Here is a 16,306-nt window from a genome sequence, read left to right as displayed (position 1 = left end):
TATCCCGCACCAACCATATGGCCTTACTGGTCGGCAATAAAAGCTGGGGGATGAAGGAGGAAGGGGAGACATTCAGAGTTGTGGCATTTGTCTTCCCAAGTCACCATTACAGGTGATGAGCCCTGCTCTCCTGGGGATGGCTGAACACCTGCCTGCCCATGGGAGGGAGCGAAGGAACTCCTTGTTTTGCTTTGCTTGTGCGCGGTTTTGCTTTCCCTGTTAAACTGTCTTTATCTCAACCCACGAGTCTTCTCACTTCTACCCTTCTGATTCTCTCCCCCGTCCCACCAGGGGGAGCGAGCGAGGGGCTGCGTGGGGCTGAGTTGCCGGCTGGGATTAAACCGCAACAGTGGAAGAGAGGGGAAGAGGTATTGCTGTTATGAACAGATGTAAGTTATAAGCCCACATATTGCCTGCTCCCAAATCACAGCTTGAAAATTCAATCTGATGTGGCAATATTTATTTTTTAGCAGGGCTGATTTATTGAGTTAGCAGGTCAGTGTTTGAGCTAGATCACGCAAGTCTTTCCACGGCTGTGCAAGACGCAGTGACAGGCAAACCCAGCCACGACTGTCTGTGTCACGGAGCACGCGGCTATGGCTGCAGGGCACGCAGGGGATGCTGGCTCTGGACAGGGCTATGCTCCAGCTGCTCTTCTTTCCATTGCAGTTTTAACCCTGGCTTTGGTCCACTTAAGTTTACATTAATTTTTTTTCTTTTCTTATTTTCTGAAACACCAGTAGCTTGGTATATATGAAAATGCAGAAGATAGGAAGTTGGGCATGCTGCGTGACTCTTGTAGGTACATTACATGCAGGAAGAGCAGCACAACGGGGTTTCTTTGCTTTAGAAAGCAGTGAGGAGTGGGAGAGTACGTGATGCAACAGCGAACTGGCTGTGGTAGGTGCTGGTGCAGGGCTCTGAAAGCAGCAGCAGTGTGGAGGCTAGACATTGGGGGGTAACACGAAGGGTAACTGCTGCATGGGATTGATCTGGATTTTAATGTTCACGTGTTTCATTTGGCACCCCATCCCCCTGTTTGAGAGGGGTCTTGTGCTGTGTCAGCTGGTCCCTTCTACTGAAAGGGCTCTAAAATGGGCATGATATGGACACTTCTGTATTGAAGTTGATGCTTTAGGATTGCCTTGGGTAAACAGTGAATTCAATTTATTATTCTCTTTATCTGGTATCACTGTGAATTAGGGTAGGTTGCTGTGGCAGGTCACCGGAGGGCAGGAGGGCTGGCTCTGCCAGGAGATTAGGAGATGTCGGTATCTGAAGGCTAAGCACTGTGAGCTCTTGCCTAAGCCAAAGGTGAACGCGGGGCAAGGACAGTGCATAGTACGTGCTGTAACTGCACAGCCGCGCTTCAGCTGGAGAATGGCATGGAAGAAGAGGATGAAATGTTCCTTAAGCGCAACAAAATGAAAGACCACTTTTGTGGTAGTTCCAGGTCTGGCCACATCTTCCTCCGTGCCGTTTGCCAGCGCTGAAATGGCGAGCAGTGGTCATGCAGAGCAAGCTGTCCTGAGAGGTCATGTTGCTCCAGGGGGGGACAGAGGGAGGACAGGACTTCATCCTCCATTCCTCTTCACCAGGCTGTGCCTTCTCTTCCCCTGTTGCCTGAAATACAGCTCCTTTATCTGTGTTTTGCCTTGCAGCCTCCGAAGCCAGCCCCTTGAGCAGTGGGTGATCTGAGTGTAGAAAAGAGAAGATGGGCTTTGCTGATCTGCGTGTCCAGCCCTGCGTGTACACACGTGTTAGTGCACGTGTTCCTGCTGGGAAGGCAGGCTCAGCCGTGCTGCTGCTCGGACCTGGGGCCGCAGCAACCTCGCCACTGGGCTGGTTTCACCCATCCCTTTCCCTGGCACTGGCCTCCAGGACAGGTGAAGTGACCACAGAGGTGTGTGTTCTCTTGTTTTTGTTGGAGTGGTGTCAAGAACGTCAGGCTTTGACCCGGCTGTTGTGCTGCGGAAGGACCAATGAGGGACAACAGGGTGTCCCATCCTGGGCTGAGGAGGGATAGCGCAGCTGGATTTTTAAAACACCTTAATATTTTGGAGATGCCCAGAACTTAAGTAAAGAAAACGTTTGAAAGATTGACTAAAGCTGCCTCCTTCTCTGCATGTGGGCTGGTGACACACAGTTCAGCTTTGTCTTCCATGATGCTTTGTGCTCTCTTGTCCTCCAAAGCGTGCTCCATCCCCAAGGGCTGCGCAGTGTGAGAGAGCAAGTAGCGGTGCTTCTTTGCACTTGGTAAAACTTCAGCAAAAGAAATAACTCAAGTTATAATTGAGCTTTTTACCCTTTCAGTTTATCTCTAAAGCAGGGCTCTTGATACTGCGGCCGTTCTTTTTACCCCTCCTTCTGTGTGAGTGCCTGTGCTTGTAGTGTTTCCTTGGCAGAATTATTATCTATTTCTGAGTCCACCCTGTGCAGAAGCGGTTGCCTCTGGGAGATGCATAGAAATCTCTTAATCCTGAGAATAGTGGCAATTAAATCTGATCTTTTAAATATTAACAGAAGCCCTGTAAAAGTTTATTTTTTCTGCCAAACCTATTATTGCACAACTGGTTTGGTGTGTTAGTACAAGACAAAGGGTGTGCTTTTGCCAAAACAGGAGGTGCTTGTTATTGCCTGAGAAATGACGGTGGGTTATGTGCTGCTGTAGTCTGATCCGTTGGGTATCTCTGTAAGCTGGGCTGTGTTTGAACGGCTGCGTTATGAAGCAGCAGCTAATAGCTCCTGAATACCCAATACATCTTTTTGCATGTGAGTGTCACCTTGCGGCAGCCCTTGGTTCACAGCCACATTCTGTTCCTTATTTTTCAACTGCCTCTTTCCTCCTGAGCCCTCCTGCTCCGGCTGTTGTTGCCAAATGCAGGAAAGCGGGTGATGGGGCTGTAGGAGCCTTGATGTTTAATCTGGGGTTGGAGTGCCGGCTCAGTCGGCTCCGAGCGGCTGAACGCCATGCTAAAGAAACATGTTTTCTCGGGAGCTTCATGGCAAACTAACCTCCGCCCCGGGTTATCCGATGAGAAATCACCTCCTGGCCGGGACCCAAACAAAACACGGGATTAACTTTGCCCTATGCGTGTGTGCTGGCTTGCAGCTCTTAAGAGTCAGTGAGAGCGCTTAATCGGTCAGTCCGGGAGGAGGTGTTCCTGCAGGCATGAGAGCCAAGCTGCTGGGCCTCTGCCTCGCCTCTGCCCTCCTTGCTTACTACATCTACAGCCCCATGCCCGAGGACTTTGAGGAACCCTGGAAGGTGATGCTCATCGCGGCTGCCTTCAGGGCCGTCAGGCACCTGGTGAGTTTGGTGCTGGGCTTGGTGCGGGGCTGGCCTGGGGGAGAGACAGCTACAGAGCAGAGGGCATCTATGGCTAATAGAGATATGGCAATATATATGTGTCATACGTATGTATATTTTATATATATGGTAATATACTAAGTGAAGGACAGCAGTATCTGAAATTAAGCCTTAAACTTACTGCAACTATGACTATAAAGAAACTTAAAAAAGGTTTAATTGTGCAATCTTGAAAAAAAGACATTCAGAGTAACTGAAAATGTGATACATAACATGAATATGGATAGACAAGTGCAAACAAGTTTGCAAGTTTTGATCCTTTGCAGCTGAAGAACTGCTCCTTGAATTTTTCCTGTTTCTTGAATACAGTACTTTTCGCAGAAGTATTGTATTGGGTGTCAGAGAAACTAGAGCACTTCCTAAAAACTATTCATTTTTGTGGTTTCATAGGAATCTACTGACAGAATGAGCCTAAAAACTACACAAAGCTAATTATAGGGGTGATAATTCTATAACATGTAGAAATTAAGAGAGAGAGAACTTTTTTTTTAATACCACTGTAATCTTGCCTACCGAAAAATGGTATCTAGCTAAGCAGCACAGAACCGTATGTCCCAGTCTGGAAAGGCTGTGGTATTATACCCTGTCTGTAGTTGCATGGCAATATTTACTGGCAACATGGTCCTTATGTCTTTCCATGCTACTTTTATATATGTTACATCCCCGGCTTCAGCTTCATTTCAGTCATGTTATACAGCTGTTTTAAACATATGTAAATAATCTGTGAGGCTGCACACCGTGCGTAAATAATGGTGCTGTAGTTCCCACCTTTAAGTACATTAAACTGGGAGCTGTTTTGAATCCAGCCTGTACTTAATATACAAGGGTGGCTGCAGCATGTAACTGAAATCTAAAAACAAGGTCAAATATGAAGGTTTGGGGGGAGGAGGGGGGCCGAGTGTTGCAGACATCTTTCTGGGTGGCTGCAAATGTTTTGAGACTGCTTTTATCCTCCACCATAAAATACATTGAAAGGAGGGTCTAAGGAGCCAGGAGAGAGGTTTCTAGTTTTGCTTGAGGGATGTTGCTGAAAGGCTTGTCTGCTGCAGGCACAAACACCCGGGCTGTTTGCTCTGAAGCGCGCGAGTTTGGGATTTTGCCTTTTGTGGTGTTTAAGTTAAAACGCGGTGGGTATCATTTTCAGAAGTCCATGGAAGCCACCTCTTATGATTTTTCTGGTGGAGGCATGGGTGCATGTTTTCTTGGGATGTGTCTTAAACATCACACTTCTGGACAGCATCTAAAAGCCCCTGTGGATCTCCCGAGCCGCCCCTGTGTCAGACAGCCTTTGTTTGCAGCGCAGACCTCTGGTTAGGTCTGCATAGCCACCAAAAGGAGGGGGGGGATGATTTTTTGTGTGTGTTTACTCATGTTGGTTCTTTGTTGCTTCCTTGTTTGTTTTGATCTTGTATCTCATTTTCTAATATTAACCTGTTTAATGACTTCTGTTCCCCTCAGTGCCCAGGATTGTTCCTATTTTCTTAGCAAATTTCAAAGCATTTGTAAAAGCCTATATTAAGGTGTAAAAATCTTAAGCCTAAAATGATGCAAAGTTTTTGCATGTGCAAAGGGATTAGATAGAGAAATTGCAGAAGTTTAGGAAGCAGAGGTGTGTTTTCATTATGCCTGGCATTCGAGGTCTGAGTGGTGGGAGATGAAAAAGCAGTGAGGGTCTGCAGATACACTACTGAAGGTATCTTTTTTCTCTAAGGAGATCAGGCAGCCGGAATCCTTCTGCAGGGAAAACAAATAAAACAACGCTCCCTTGCCTGCCCCAAATGTTGCCCCAGAAAACCACCACACAACCCCCCCTCAAACCATACCCCCCCAAAAAACCCCAAAACAAACCCAAACAAACAAACCCAAGGGAAAAAAACAACTAGTAAGAAGAATCCACTAAGCTTCTCTCCAATCTTTCCACATGTGAAATGCAATTCTTTCGGAGATATTGGGCTTCGTACTGGTTAAGCAAGGTTATTGGAGTAAGAAAAAGATGTGTTTGGTGTCATTAGTCTTATCCCAGCTGGGCACAAGAAGAGCTGGGGGTTGTTTGTCATGACCTGCATCGAGGGCACGTTCCAACTTCAGCTGTAAACCCATTGCTACCAGGAGAGAAGAATTAGAGTGACAAGTTGGTAGGACAGTCTGAGAGCAGAATAGTACAGAAAGTCATAAAGAATAGATCTCACCTGAGATTTCCAGCAAAGGGTGAAAGTGTTTAGTATGTTTGTCTTAAGATGGTGCATTATTTCTGTGGTAATGTATTTAGTGGTATAAATCATACAACATCATTTTTGAATAGAAAGCTATAGGTTTCTGTCATGCTTTTGATACAAGGACAATCTGCTATGCATCATCTATTCATTTTTATCAGAAGTGGTAGCAATGAGGAAAATTGCAATGCTGCTGTGTCAATTGTGTCACCAACGAAATGTGCCGGTGGTGGCTATCTGTAACATAAGGCCAAACACTGGCGCAGAGTTGCGCATACACAGAAAGAGCGTGGTCACTAGAAACGGACCGTGGGGCCCCTGCAAAGACCTCAGCCTGGGCTCTGTGGCTTTGAAGGCCAGCGTTTGATGTGTGCCGTCGCCTAGCCAGAGCAAGCCCAGGCTCCCCTGCCACCCTCAAAGTTCGGTAACGTGGAGAGCAGCGAGTGACGTGGACCAGCCAGCAGAGCATGCCTTTGAGGGATGGGGCGTAGCTGCCGAGCACTGCGAGACCCCTGCAGCAGCCCACGCTGGTGGGCAGCACGCTCGTGGCTGCATGACCTCTGCCAGCTTTTGATGGGCCGCCTTGCTTCTTCCCCTCTTAAATCTCCTTTGGAGGTGGCCTGCAAGGAGGGTATGTGTGCAGATAACTCATTTCTCCAGGAACACCTCCTGTCTGCTCACTCGGTCAGACCGGTAGCCTTCCTCACAGCAGAGCTCAGCAAGCAGAAGCGTTTTCTTTCAGTGGTGGAGGATTGTGTGTTTTCGCTTTGACATGGAGTTGGTGTCTTGCGTGGCTGCTGCACTGGCTGCCTGTTAAGCCTAAGTCCGTTACCAGCAGCAAGTGTGTTTTGTAATTGTGCTCCAATCTCATGCAGAACCGTAATCCTAAGGGACTTGGATGAAGATAGCCTCCCTGGAGCTGCACTGGTGCAAATTAGATTTGAGATGGCTCTAAAGTGTCCTAAATACGTTCTGAATGGTCATCCGATTATGGGGCAACAATTTGTAATCGCTTAATGGTAGGTCTAAATTTGCAGACGGGACTTTATTTTAGTCTTTCTGACTCCCTGACATTGGTTTGAAAAAGGGGAAATAATACTGCTACTGTCAGACACCCCTGACCAGGAGGGTCTTCTCTCCAAGCTCCCAAAACAATGTGAAAGAGAGCCATGAAATGGCAAGTCTCTATCCTCCTTCATCGTCTTTGCTTTAATAGGTCCTGGGGAGCTCTCCAGCTTCTGAGCCAAATTGTGTGAGATTTCCTCTGGTTTTGGGTTTCCTGGCCTGGATGAGTAAATGATCTAAATAAAACCTGTGCCAGTCCCAGGCTGCTTCCCAAGTCTCTGCCGGGCACGGCAGCGAGTGCTGCAGGGCCCCGGAGCTGTGAAATCCAGACTTGAGCCCTTCACAGCCCCGCTCACAAACTGCCTGTCTTCATCTCCGGCTGAGGGAAGGCTTCACCTGGAGGGCTGCCTCCATCCGAGCTGTCACCGGTTCAGATAAATAAGCTGCTAAAAGCAGTGTCAGGCTCTGCCTGCTGAGGCACAGCCGGGGCTTCCTTCCTCACAAATAAGTTTTGGGGTTTTTTGTCCTTGCTGCCATGCTCCCCTTATGGAAGACAGAGAAAGTGTCTGTGGAAAATGCTTTTCAAAGCACAAGGAACACAAATCCCAGCGTGGTTGGTTTTCCTCTTACCCCTGTAACATGCATCTCGGATCGGGGACAATGAGACTCTTCAGATGAGGGTATGATTTCCTTTCACTTTTATATGATGATGGCCTTGAAACCACAGGCAGTAGACCAGTGGTCTGCTGGACCAGTAGACCAGTAAAATGTCTGGTCGTGGAAAAACCAGCTCTGAGAGCATTGAAAAGCCTCAGTCCTGAAGCTCCCAGCCCATGAGGCGATGCCCTGTTTCACAAGCTCAGTGGAATTACAGCAGGACTCACTTTGGCCTATATTTTTATTTTTTGAAGATGCTAATCCTCAGGGAAAATACAACAGCTGAGAAATATTTATGTAAACTGTGTAATCACTCTGGATAAAAATATGCAGTTTGGGCATTGTCCTGGTTTCGGCTGGGATAGAGTTAATTTTCTTCCTAGTAGCTGGTACAGTGCTTTTGGATTTAGCACAAGAAGAATGCTGATAGCACACTGATGTTTTCGTTGTTGCTAAGTAGTGTTTACATAGTCCAGGACTTTTCACCTTCCCCTGCTCTGCCAGGTGCACAAGAAGCTGGGAGGGGGCACAGCCAGGACGGCTGACCCAACTGGCCAAAGGGGTATTCCATACCATAGGACGTTGTGCTCAGTATATAAACTGGGGGGTTGGCCGGGGAGGAGCAATCGCTGCTCGGGGACTGGCTGGGCATCGGTCGGCAGTGGTGAGCAATTGCATTGTGTATCACTCGTTTTGTATATTCCATCATCATCATCATTATTATTATTTCCCTTTCTTTTCTGTTCTATTAAACTGTCTTTATCTTGATCCATGAATCTTAGTTTTTCTTTTTTTCTTTTCTCTCCCCCATCTCGCTGCAGGGGGAGTGAGCGAGCAGCTGTGCGGTGTTTGGCTGCCTGCCGGGTTAAACCACGACAGGCACGTGTACATATTTGTCAATCTAAGCTCCTAGTTCACTTTCAGCAAGTCAGATAGCAAATGGCTTTCAAGCAAATTTGAAGTTGTATTCTTCATACCTTTCTATCATCTAAAAAATAAACAAAACACACAATGCCCAGCTATTCCTTAATATATCATTAGGAATTAGATAATACAATGCTCCCAAGTCATGAAGTGGTCCACGCTATTTTTACCTTGTAGCTGCAGGTAGCTCCAGCAGCCCATTGCCATAGCATACTGTGCTTCAAGGAGGCTACACATGACAGGGGTTCCTCAGGCTGCCGGTATTTCACGTGACTCAGATCACACCCTACCCACAGTCAATCTCCAACGTGGCTAAATTTTTGTTTAAATAGGTATTCACACTATCTTTCACAGTATAGAAAATGAAGGCTTTATTTTTCTTCTGGTCATTGTGACATTATTCCTTTATGTCGTATTGTTGTATATTACAAATTTTAAATGGGTTTTTAGAATGTGTTTCTAATAGCTTAAAAGCAATGTGAGGAGTAAATTTCTTTAAACACCATTTAATCCAATGAAGAGGGGAAAAAAGGGAGGAAAAAAGCCAGTGAGGTTTATGTATAAGCAAACCCTGGTCACATCTTTCCTTGTCGCAATTCCCGCAAGGCAGCTGCGAGAAAATGTGAGCTCCTTCAGGGAGCTGTTGGTTTTGGAAGGAGTAGTCGGGATTTGCGTTGCTAGCACAGTCTGTAGCAAATGCCTTTAGAAATGTTTTTGCTTGGATTCTCTTGTCTACCAAAGACTCAGTATAATGAAAGCTAGCACAATTTTTTTAAGAAGTTTTATGTTCAAGGTTTAAAACAATCTGTGAGTGAAAGGGATTCTGAAATGCCTTAATCTGTGTAAATTGCCAAGATGTCAGAGAGCCAAAGCTGCAAATACTAATCTTTGGAGCTTGCATTTCACCTGCAGGTTTACTTGCTAGGGTTTGGTTTTTTGTTTTAATTTTATTTAGCATCTTAAAGTAACTGTAATCTAATTTAGAACCATAGAATTTCATAATAAATGAGACATGAATTTAAAAGGAAGCTGCTTTGACAGTGTTAAAAGTTGGCAATTCCTTGGTTCTGAACTCGTGAACCACATCACTTTTCTTCTGTCAGAGAATTGGGAAGGTTTTCCCTGCGCAGCTCTGCCTGGGGCACCGACGATGCCTGGGGCACCGACGATGCCTGGGGCACCGACGATGCCTGGGGCACCGACGATGCCTGGGGCACCGATGGCCTCCCCTGCTCTCTCACCTCAGAGGGCTGCACAGGGGCTGGGACTCCAGTGCTGCTGTACAGTTGGGGTAGATTCCAGATTTCTGGGAAAAAGAACCTTTTAAAAAAGTTAACCCTATGCGTATTTTTTAAGACCCTCCAGACTAATGTACTTACCAGGCAGAGAGAGATCCTGGTTAGCGTCCTCCTTATTTCCCCTCCTGGAGGATGCTCCCGCTGGCCCCGTGCAGCCTCTCTCCAGGTCAGGGAGTCACTGGGATCGTCCTCGGTCGGAGTCGGGCTGGAGCCAGCGCTGGGTGACCACAGTGATGCTGCACCAGAGCTGTACTTCTGTCGGTTCATTCAACGGGGCATCGCCTCACGGGCAGAGCGCTGGTGGAAATCAGAACATCGGTGGCAGGGTTATTTTTAGCTTTTTATTGTGAAATATCAAGCCAATGGTTTTGATGGCAAGGAGAGGATTTGTGTGGCTCAGACAAAGCTGAATCAAGGATGACGGTGCAGGAGATAGCTTCAGAAGGTATAGTGGCACAGGCAGCGTGACAAAATTTTGTCTCATCTGCTGACCACATGGAACAGACAATAAACACGCAACTCAATTCTTGTTCTGCTATTCAGTAGGAGCACTTCTTCGTTATATAGAAAAACACAGGTATGTAACCAATAGAATTGTTTGATATAAACTGAAGACATTAAACAGAGCTGGACTGTGGTAAAGTGGCAAAGATATACTTCTGCCTTTGTAACATCTCAAAGTAGAGAAAATATTTTCTTTTAATAATGTAAGGGTACTCATCACTAATAAATGATGCTCCTCGGATACTGGGATGGAACTGATCATTAAAAATCATTGTGCAGTTTGAAGTCAAATTGTTGTATCCCTCTATTTGTGCCACCGGTGTCCTCGGCATCCTGAAAGTACTGGCTGCTTTCGCTTCTGCAGTTCATCACAGGAGCAGGTATTACTCAGCTTTGTGGGAGCCATCTGGAAAAACAAGGAGGTCTGGCTCACTGAGCAGACCCTCATGTGGGGTCTCAGGAGGTTTCCACTGGTTCTGCTTTTTTCCACATCCTCCGGTGTGTCCTAGTTATCCTCTATGCCTCTGCTCCCAGTCATTGTCTTGGGACTGACAAGCCGTGGTGTCCCCTGGGCTGCCTTCCAGCCACCGCCACCGAGCTCCGCAGGGCAGTCGGACCAGGGAGTTGAACCACTCGGGCTGGACAGCGCGACGGTGCGAGGCAGTGACTCCTCCGAGTCACAGCATTTGGCTTCGCAACTTCTATGGCAGCTTTACAGACTTGTACAGAGTATCAAATGGCTTTATGGAAATTTAATCTCTGAGAGTAACTAAGGCTGTGTTTAAAATACTGTTTTCTCTTGTCTTGGGCTTTAGTCTGAGGTTGCTGATCAGCTGGGTGTGATGCACTCTGTGGAAGCTCTGAAGGCGATCACAGCTATCGACTACATCGCACCCACGTCCGATGAAAACGTCACTGTGACGGACACGGAGTTCAGCAACGTTGCCGTCCGCCTGTACCTGCCCAGAAAGCCGTCGGATGGGCTGAGAAGGGCGGTGGTCTACTTCCATGGTGGAGGGTGGTGTCTAGGACAGGCAGGTAAGCTCTTCTCTGTCAGTACCGGGGGTCCGCATGGAAGATCTCAACGGCCCGTGTAAAGTGCTGCCTTTTGTTTTATGGGAGAGGGTCAGGGAACAGGTATTTCACCAGTTAAAATGCACCAGCTCGGGAGAGGGTAGTCAGTGTATCTTGAGGTGGAGGGCAAAGGGTCTGGTCTGGGGCTCTGCCTCTGTTGTGGTGTTTTATCTGCAGCCCCTGGCTTGGTTATATGGTATTAGGGGGAGAAAGGGACAAAACTGAGTATCTTAATAAGGAAAAGAACATCCACGTAGAGGTAAAAATCAAATGGAGGTGCAGAGACTGGGTTTCTTGGTTCCCAGAAGCTCGATTCTCAGACGCTTCCTCATACCTCTTGCTTGGGGAAGGTCGGGGGTATTTATTGTCCCCTGAAATCTATTTCAGGGAGATTTGCCATATCAGAAGTCATCTATTACTGCATCTTTATTTCTCACGAATGTGCTCCTAGGAGGGAAAGCGTGTTTCTTTGGTTTTGGTTACAATTGCGTTGTCAGTGCTCATCTGGTGCTTGGTGTTCTTCCACGTTATGCCCAGAGAGGCTTTCTAAAATATTTTAGTTCAGTGTGCCATGCTTTTGCTATTACTTTTTCATGGGAGTGATTCATCTTCCCTCCCCATCGCATTCTCCCCTAGAGCACATCCTTTGCTTCTCTTTGCTGTTGTTCAGTGCTTTACATAAATGGATATAAGTTATCCTGGCCATCACCCAAACTGGCATTGTAAGTGTAGTAGGTATGGCTGACATTCCCAACAGCCAATCCATAACTCGCTTCAGTTGTTGGGCTGCTTGTTTCAGAGAGAATGAGCCAAAATATTTTTCCCAGGCAAGCTCTTTAATTTTGGTGTGAATGCAAATGTGTAGCCGAGAGCTTAATCTGGCCCCGGTGTACTTTTTGTTTCCATTTTTCTCTGCCATAAAAGCTGAACCTCCAGAACCCTGCATTGTGTAGTGCTCAGAAGTGTAAATAATGTATTTTGTTCATCCTTTTGGATAGCATTCCAGCAATAGTTGGATTACTTCTTGCAGTTTGTGCTTCTGGATAAACCCACGTGTGAGCGGTCACGTTGTGCTGCTGCAGAGGCACAGGCGGGTGGAGGTTTTGGAAAGTCACCTGAAAGCTTCTGCAAGGAGGAACACGCTGTTGTGTTTGTGTGTGTTCTCAGATGTACTGGAATATATTCTAAGTGACTCATTTCATTTCAGGCATGAAATCCTATGATCGTCTGACAAGATGGACTTCAAACAGGTTAAATGCTGTCGTGGTATCAGTCAAGTAAGAGAGATTCCCCTTCTAGATGGGATGAGGGTTTGGAATAACTGAATCTATTTCAATTAATCTTATTTTGCAATATCTTTTTTTTGATCATGTGCTTTCCTGCTAGCTTTAAGTATTTTTAAACAAAAGCTGCCAAGGTTGCAGTGGTGAATTGTGGTTGGTGGTTATTTTGGATATTGCTTTATGAAGTTGGGTGGGTAATAAAATATTTGATCCTCTAGGATAGACAGATAGTTCCCATTTCTCTGCGCACAGAGAACAATAAACATTCGCCAACTAGGGCAGATGCTCTCTCTATAAATAGCAGGGAGTAACACACTTCTGCTTGCCTCTAACAGTTACAGGTTGGCACCTAAATACCGTTTTCCTGTTCAGTTTGAAGATGTGTATTCGGTAATGAAGTTCTTCCTCCAGAGCAGTGTCCTCTCCCAGTATGGGGTGGACCCAGATCGGGTCTGTGTTGCAGGAGACAGTGCAGGTGGCAACTTAGCTGCAGCTGTGGCACAACAGGTAAAAAAAAAAAATCTGGTTTGCTTGCTCAATTTTTTTTTTGTCATTTCATGAACTCTTACGAAAGACTAACAAAAACCTCTGCTCAAAGCAAGTGCACTCCCAAACGACTCTCGCGGTCCCTGTACACAGGACGTCAGGCAGCCTGCAGGGCGGTTAGCGAGGGCTCCGGGTTTCCAGCCAAGCAAGTTTACTTGAACCATTTAATGGCATCAAAGTAGCCTTGGTGCTATGATGTCCTCCAAACCTTTATACCCTAGAAAAAGGCTCTCTGCCCTGTAATTAGGGCATATATCACTCTGACTTAAGCACATTTTGCCTGTTTTAGGTATGTTGTTGAAAAGGGAATTTTAGCAATTTTGACTCGTATAGATGTAAATAGCAGCAAAAAAAAAAAAGGACTAAATGTTCCAGTGTCATTTGATCACACACAGTTTCAGTGCCTTTTGCACTTCTCACTCAGGTTTATTAAATAAAGTCAGTGCGATGTTGTTGCTCTCTTGAGAAGTTATTTGGACTGTAATGAATCTCACTTGGAAAGGCTGTGAATTTGCTGTGGACACTGAAGGCAGAAGATGAGGGAGAAGGTGGAAATTTATTAGTGAAAAGGGAAAAAGGATGACATAAAAAATGTTGTCAGTGTTCAATTCATCACATTTTATTTTTCATGTGTCTAAAATGCACAGAATTGTAGTTGTTCGAGTTCTAACACCTCAGACTTAAAAAAACAAACAAATGGATAATCTTTAAATTGTGTGAAATGATTAAAGGAGCCTCAGAAACCTGCAATTTTTAAGCCATAAGAATAGAAATTTTCTATAGTTATAGAAAAAGCGTTTGTTACTACTTTGGAAAGCATCAATGCCTCAGAAAGAATATTTCCTTGTTATCCTTCAACATTAAGAAGTAAAATGAAATTATATTTGATGTTTGAGGATTTTTAATACAATATGCTCTTTTAGGTGACCTGCCTATGAATTTAGAATTTCTTTACATTAATCTATCCCGGTTTTATTGATAATCTTATTTTGCTTATAGTGTGAAACGTATGTTAATTCCACACTTTAAAGATCTTCTGTCAGTGTGGGAGAACCAACACTTTTTAATTAACTTTTTGTAATTATTTCTATTTTCTTGTACAGCTGTTAGAGGACTCTGAAGTCAAAACTAGACTCAAAGCCCAAGCTTTGCTTTACCCTGCTCTTCAAACTCTTGACCTGAATTTGCCGTCTTACCAAGAAAATGAAAACAAGCCTGTTTTATCCAGGTTGTTCATGGTCAAGCTCTGGAGTGAATATTTCACTTCTGATTCATCTCTCAGGGAAGCGATGGCCTCCAACAGGCACGTCCCGGTTGAATCGAGCCACTTGTTTCAGTTTGTGAACTGGAGCAATTTTCTGCCTGAAGAGCTGAAGAAAGGTCACGTTTACACCAGTCCGGCCTACGGAAGCTCCGAGCTTGCGCAGAAGTACCCGGGGTTTCTGGATCCGAGGGCGGCCCCGCTGCTGGCGAGCGATGCCCAGCTACGCGGGCTGCCCCTCACCTACGTCCTCACCTGCGGGCACGACGTCTTACGGGATGACGGAGTCATGTACGCCAGGCGCCTGCAGGCAGCGGGCGTTCCCGTCACGCACGACCACGCCAAGGACGCCTTTCACGGGGTGATGATGTTTGTCTCGAGTCCAACCGAGTTAGCTGTAGGGCGCCGGCTGTTGAACAGATATATCGGGTGGTTAAACGAGAATCTGTGAGTTGAAAATGTTGCTCTAGTACGCCTGGCTCACGTGCACTGGGTGCGACCGAGGAGCGCAGGAGAACCGGAGCTATTTTGGGTGTGATTGCCGTCTTCGTCATGTTGCCCTGCAGTGTCTGGATCGCAGCGTTTCTCACCTCTGGCAGGAAAATCAGACTGATTCTAACCTAAGCGTTCTTTCAGTGCTGTCATCTGAGCTCCGAACCCCATAAACCGCCGGGACTGCCCTGGGACTTCTCCCCTGGCCAAGACCAGTAGGGCTGGTGTGCCCGACCCTGGGCTCACCCCCGCGCCCGGCTGGCACAGCGTGTGGGGCTTGATGTCTTCTGTCGCTTGCTCCGTGTTTCTTCCTGTCGCAACGTCTTCCTGTCGCGGCTTGTGCAAGTGGGCAAGGCCGTCGCCCGCACGGGGGAGGCGCTCGCTGGCCGCTGGCTGCCCGTCCCCTGCGGCGTGCTCCTTGTCCGCGGGAGGAGCCGATGGGGCGAGCCGAGGCGGGCACCGACTGCCCGAGGTAAGGGGCGGCTGGTGAAACCCTGCCCTTCGCGCGCGGCCGCTGGCCTCGGCCGCTGTCCCTCTCCAGCGCAGCCCGAGGGAAGCGCTTGAAAGCTGAATGGGATGGCTGTAACACAGTGCAGATGTTGTTGTTTTAAAAAAAGCATCTGTCTTACTCGGTAATTACTTTCTTTAATCTCTGTACTAGAAGAAAATAGTGTAAGAAAACAGCACCAGATATTCATCAGATAAAGGAAGACTGTGAAGGTGCTAGCCTTACAATAGCACTGCTGTATGTTTTATGCTCTACTTATTAAATAAGGCATGTATCGTGTGTTCTAATTATCCTTAAAATTGTTTACCAGTTTTTACATATGAATTTTTAAAATTAGCTTAATAGCTTTATAGGCTTGAAAAAGAAACACAATTCAGCTGTCAGCCTTGAACAAATATCCTCTATATAAATGTTTTGTGTATTAAATATAAAACCTAAAGATTTTGAATGATGAATGCACACATTGGTTGGCTATTGGTTTTAAACTGATCACAACACACCACAAATGTACTTCTCGCATCCTGCTTTTTGCTTTTGTGTAAAGATACTGAATCTTCAATAAATCTGTTTTCTTTTCTGAGTGTGTGTGTGCAGCCTGTTTAGATGGAATGTATATGGAATGATTGCCATATTTTTTTTTTTCATCTTTATTACGTTGAATATAAAAACTTGTCTTCGATTCCAATGCAATGTACTTTTTGTCACTCAAGTATCCCATTTATTGGGAAGGAATAACAAGTGGGCTTTAGTACACACAGTAGCCATTGCAAACAGCCAGGATGAAACCCAGGGAGATGTTGTTGTACTTCTGCTATAATCGTTAATGCGAATACTTAGTAATGCTTGACTGTGGTTGAGTAGGCGCCTTTTATCAAGAAAAGGATGCCGAAGCTTGCGACTGGGGTGGAGACCAGCGGGGAGCTGAGCCTGGCTGGGGGCCGGGCTGGGCCAGGGCTCCTGCTCGCCCTGGGAGAAGGGGTCAGAAAAGCAGGTTTGGTGTTGCAGCAGGAGCGTCCTGTGTCTCTGCTCCTGAATCCATCCTTGAAGTGGCGAGTGCCTTCCTGCAGCATACCGGGCACGAAACGTACCGTGGTACCGAAAAGCATCTCGT

General features: G+C 46.3%; 1 protein-coding gene across 1 annotated transcript; it reads left to right on the top strand.

Moving 5' to 3' along the window:
* The first annotated feature begins 3,150 nt into the window (after positions 1-3,150).
* AADAC (arylacetamide deacetylase) lies at positions 3,151-15,775 on the top strand. Its single transcript, XM_075157531.1, has 5 exons — positions 3,151-3,310; positions 10,847-11,069; positions 12,313-12,382; positions 12,724-12,895; positions 14,038-15,775. The coding sequence occupies exons 1-5, from the start codon at positions 3,173-3,175 to the stop codon at positions 14,644-14,646; spliced, it is 1,212 nt and encodes a 403-aa protein (XP_075013632.1). The 5' UTR covers positions 3,151-3,172; the 3' UTR covers positions 14,647-15,775.
* Positions 15,776-16,306: the final 531 nt, after the last annotated feature.

Source organism: Calonectris borealis, chromosome 9 (assembly GCF_964195595.1).
Source record: "Calonectris borealis chromosome 9, bCalBor7.hap1.2, whole genome shotgun sequence".
NCBI lineage: Eukaryota > Metazoa > Chordata > Aves > Procellariiformes > Procellariidae > Calonectris > Calonectris borealis.
The sequence above is the reverse complement of the archived record's forward strand: the minus strand, read 5'-3'. Positions and strand labels throughout refer to the sequence as shown.

Bases quoted from the DNA above. Each gene is read 5' to 3' on its own strand.
- AADAC (XM_075157531.1), top strand. From the start codon at position 3,173: ATGAGAGCCAAGCTGCTGGGCCTCTGCCTCGCCTCTGCCCTCCTTGCT. The intron at 11,070-12,312 runs GTAAGCTCTTCT...ATTTCATTTCAG, and splicing joins GTGGTGTCTAGGACAGGCAG to GCATGAAATCCTATGATCGT. The intron at 12,383-12,723 runs GTAAGAGAGATT...TGCCTCTAACAG, and splicing joins GCTGTCGTGGTATCAGTCAA to TTACAGGTTGGCACCTAAAT.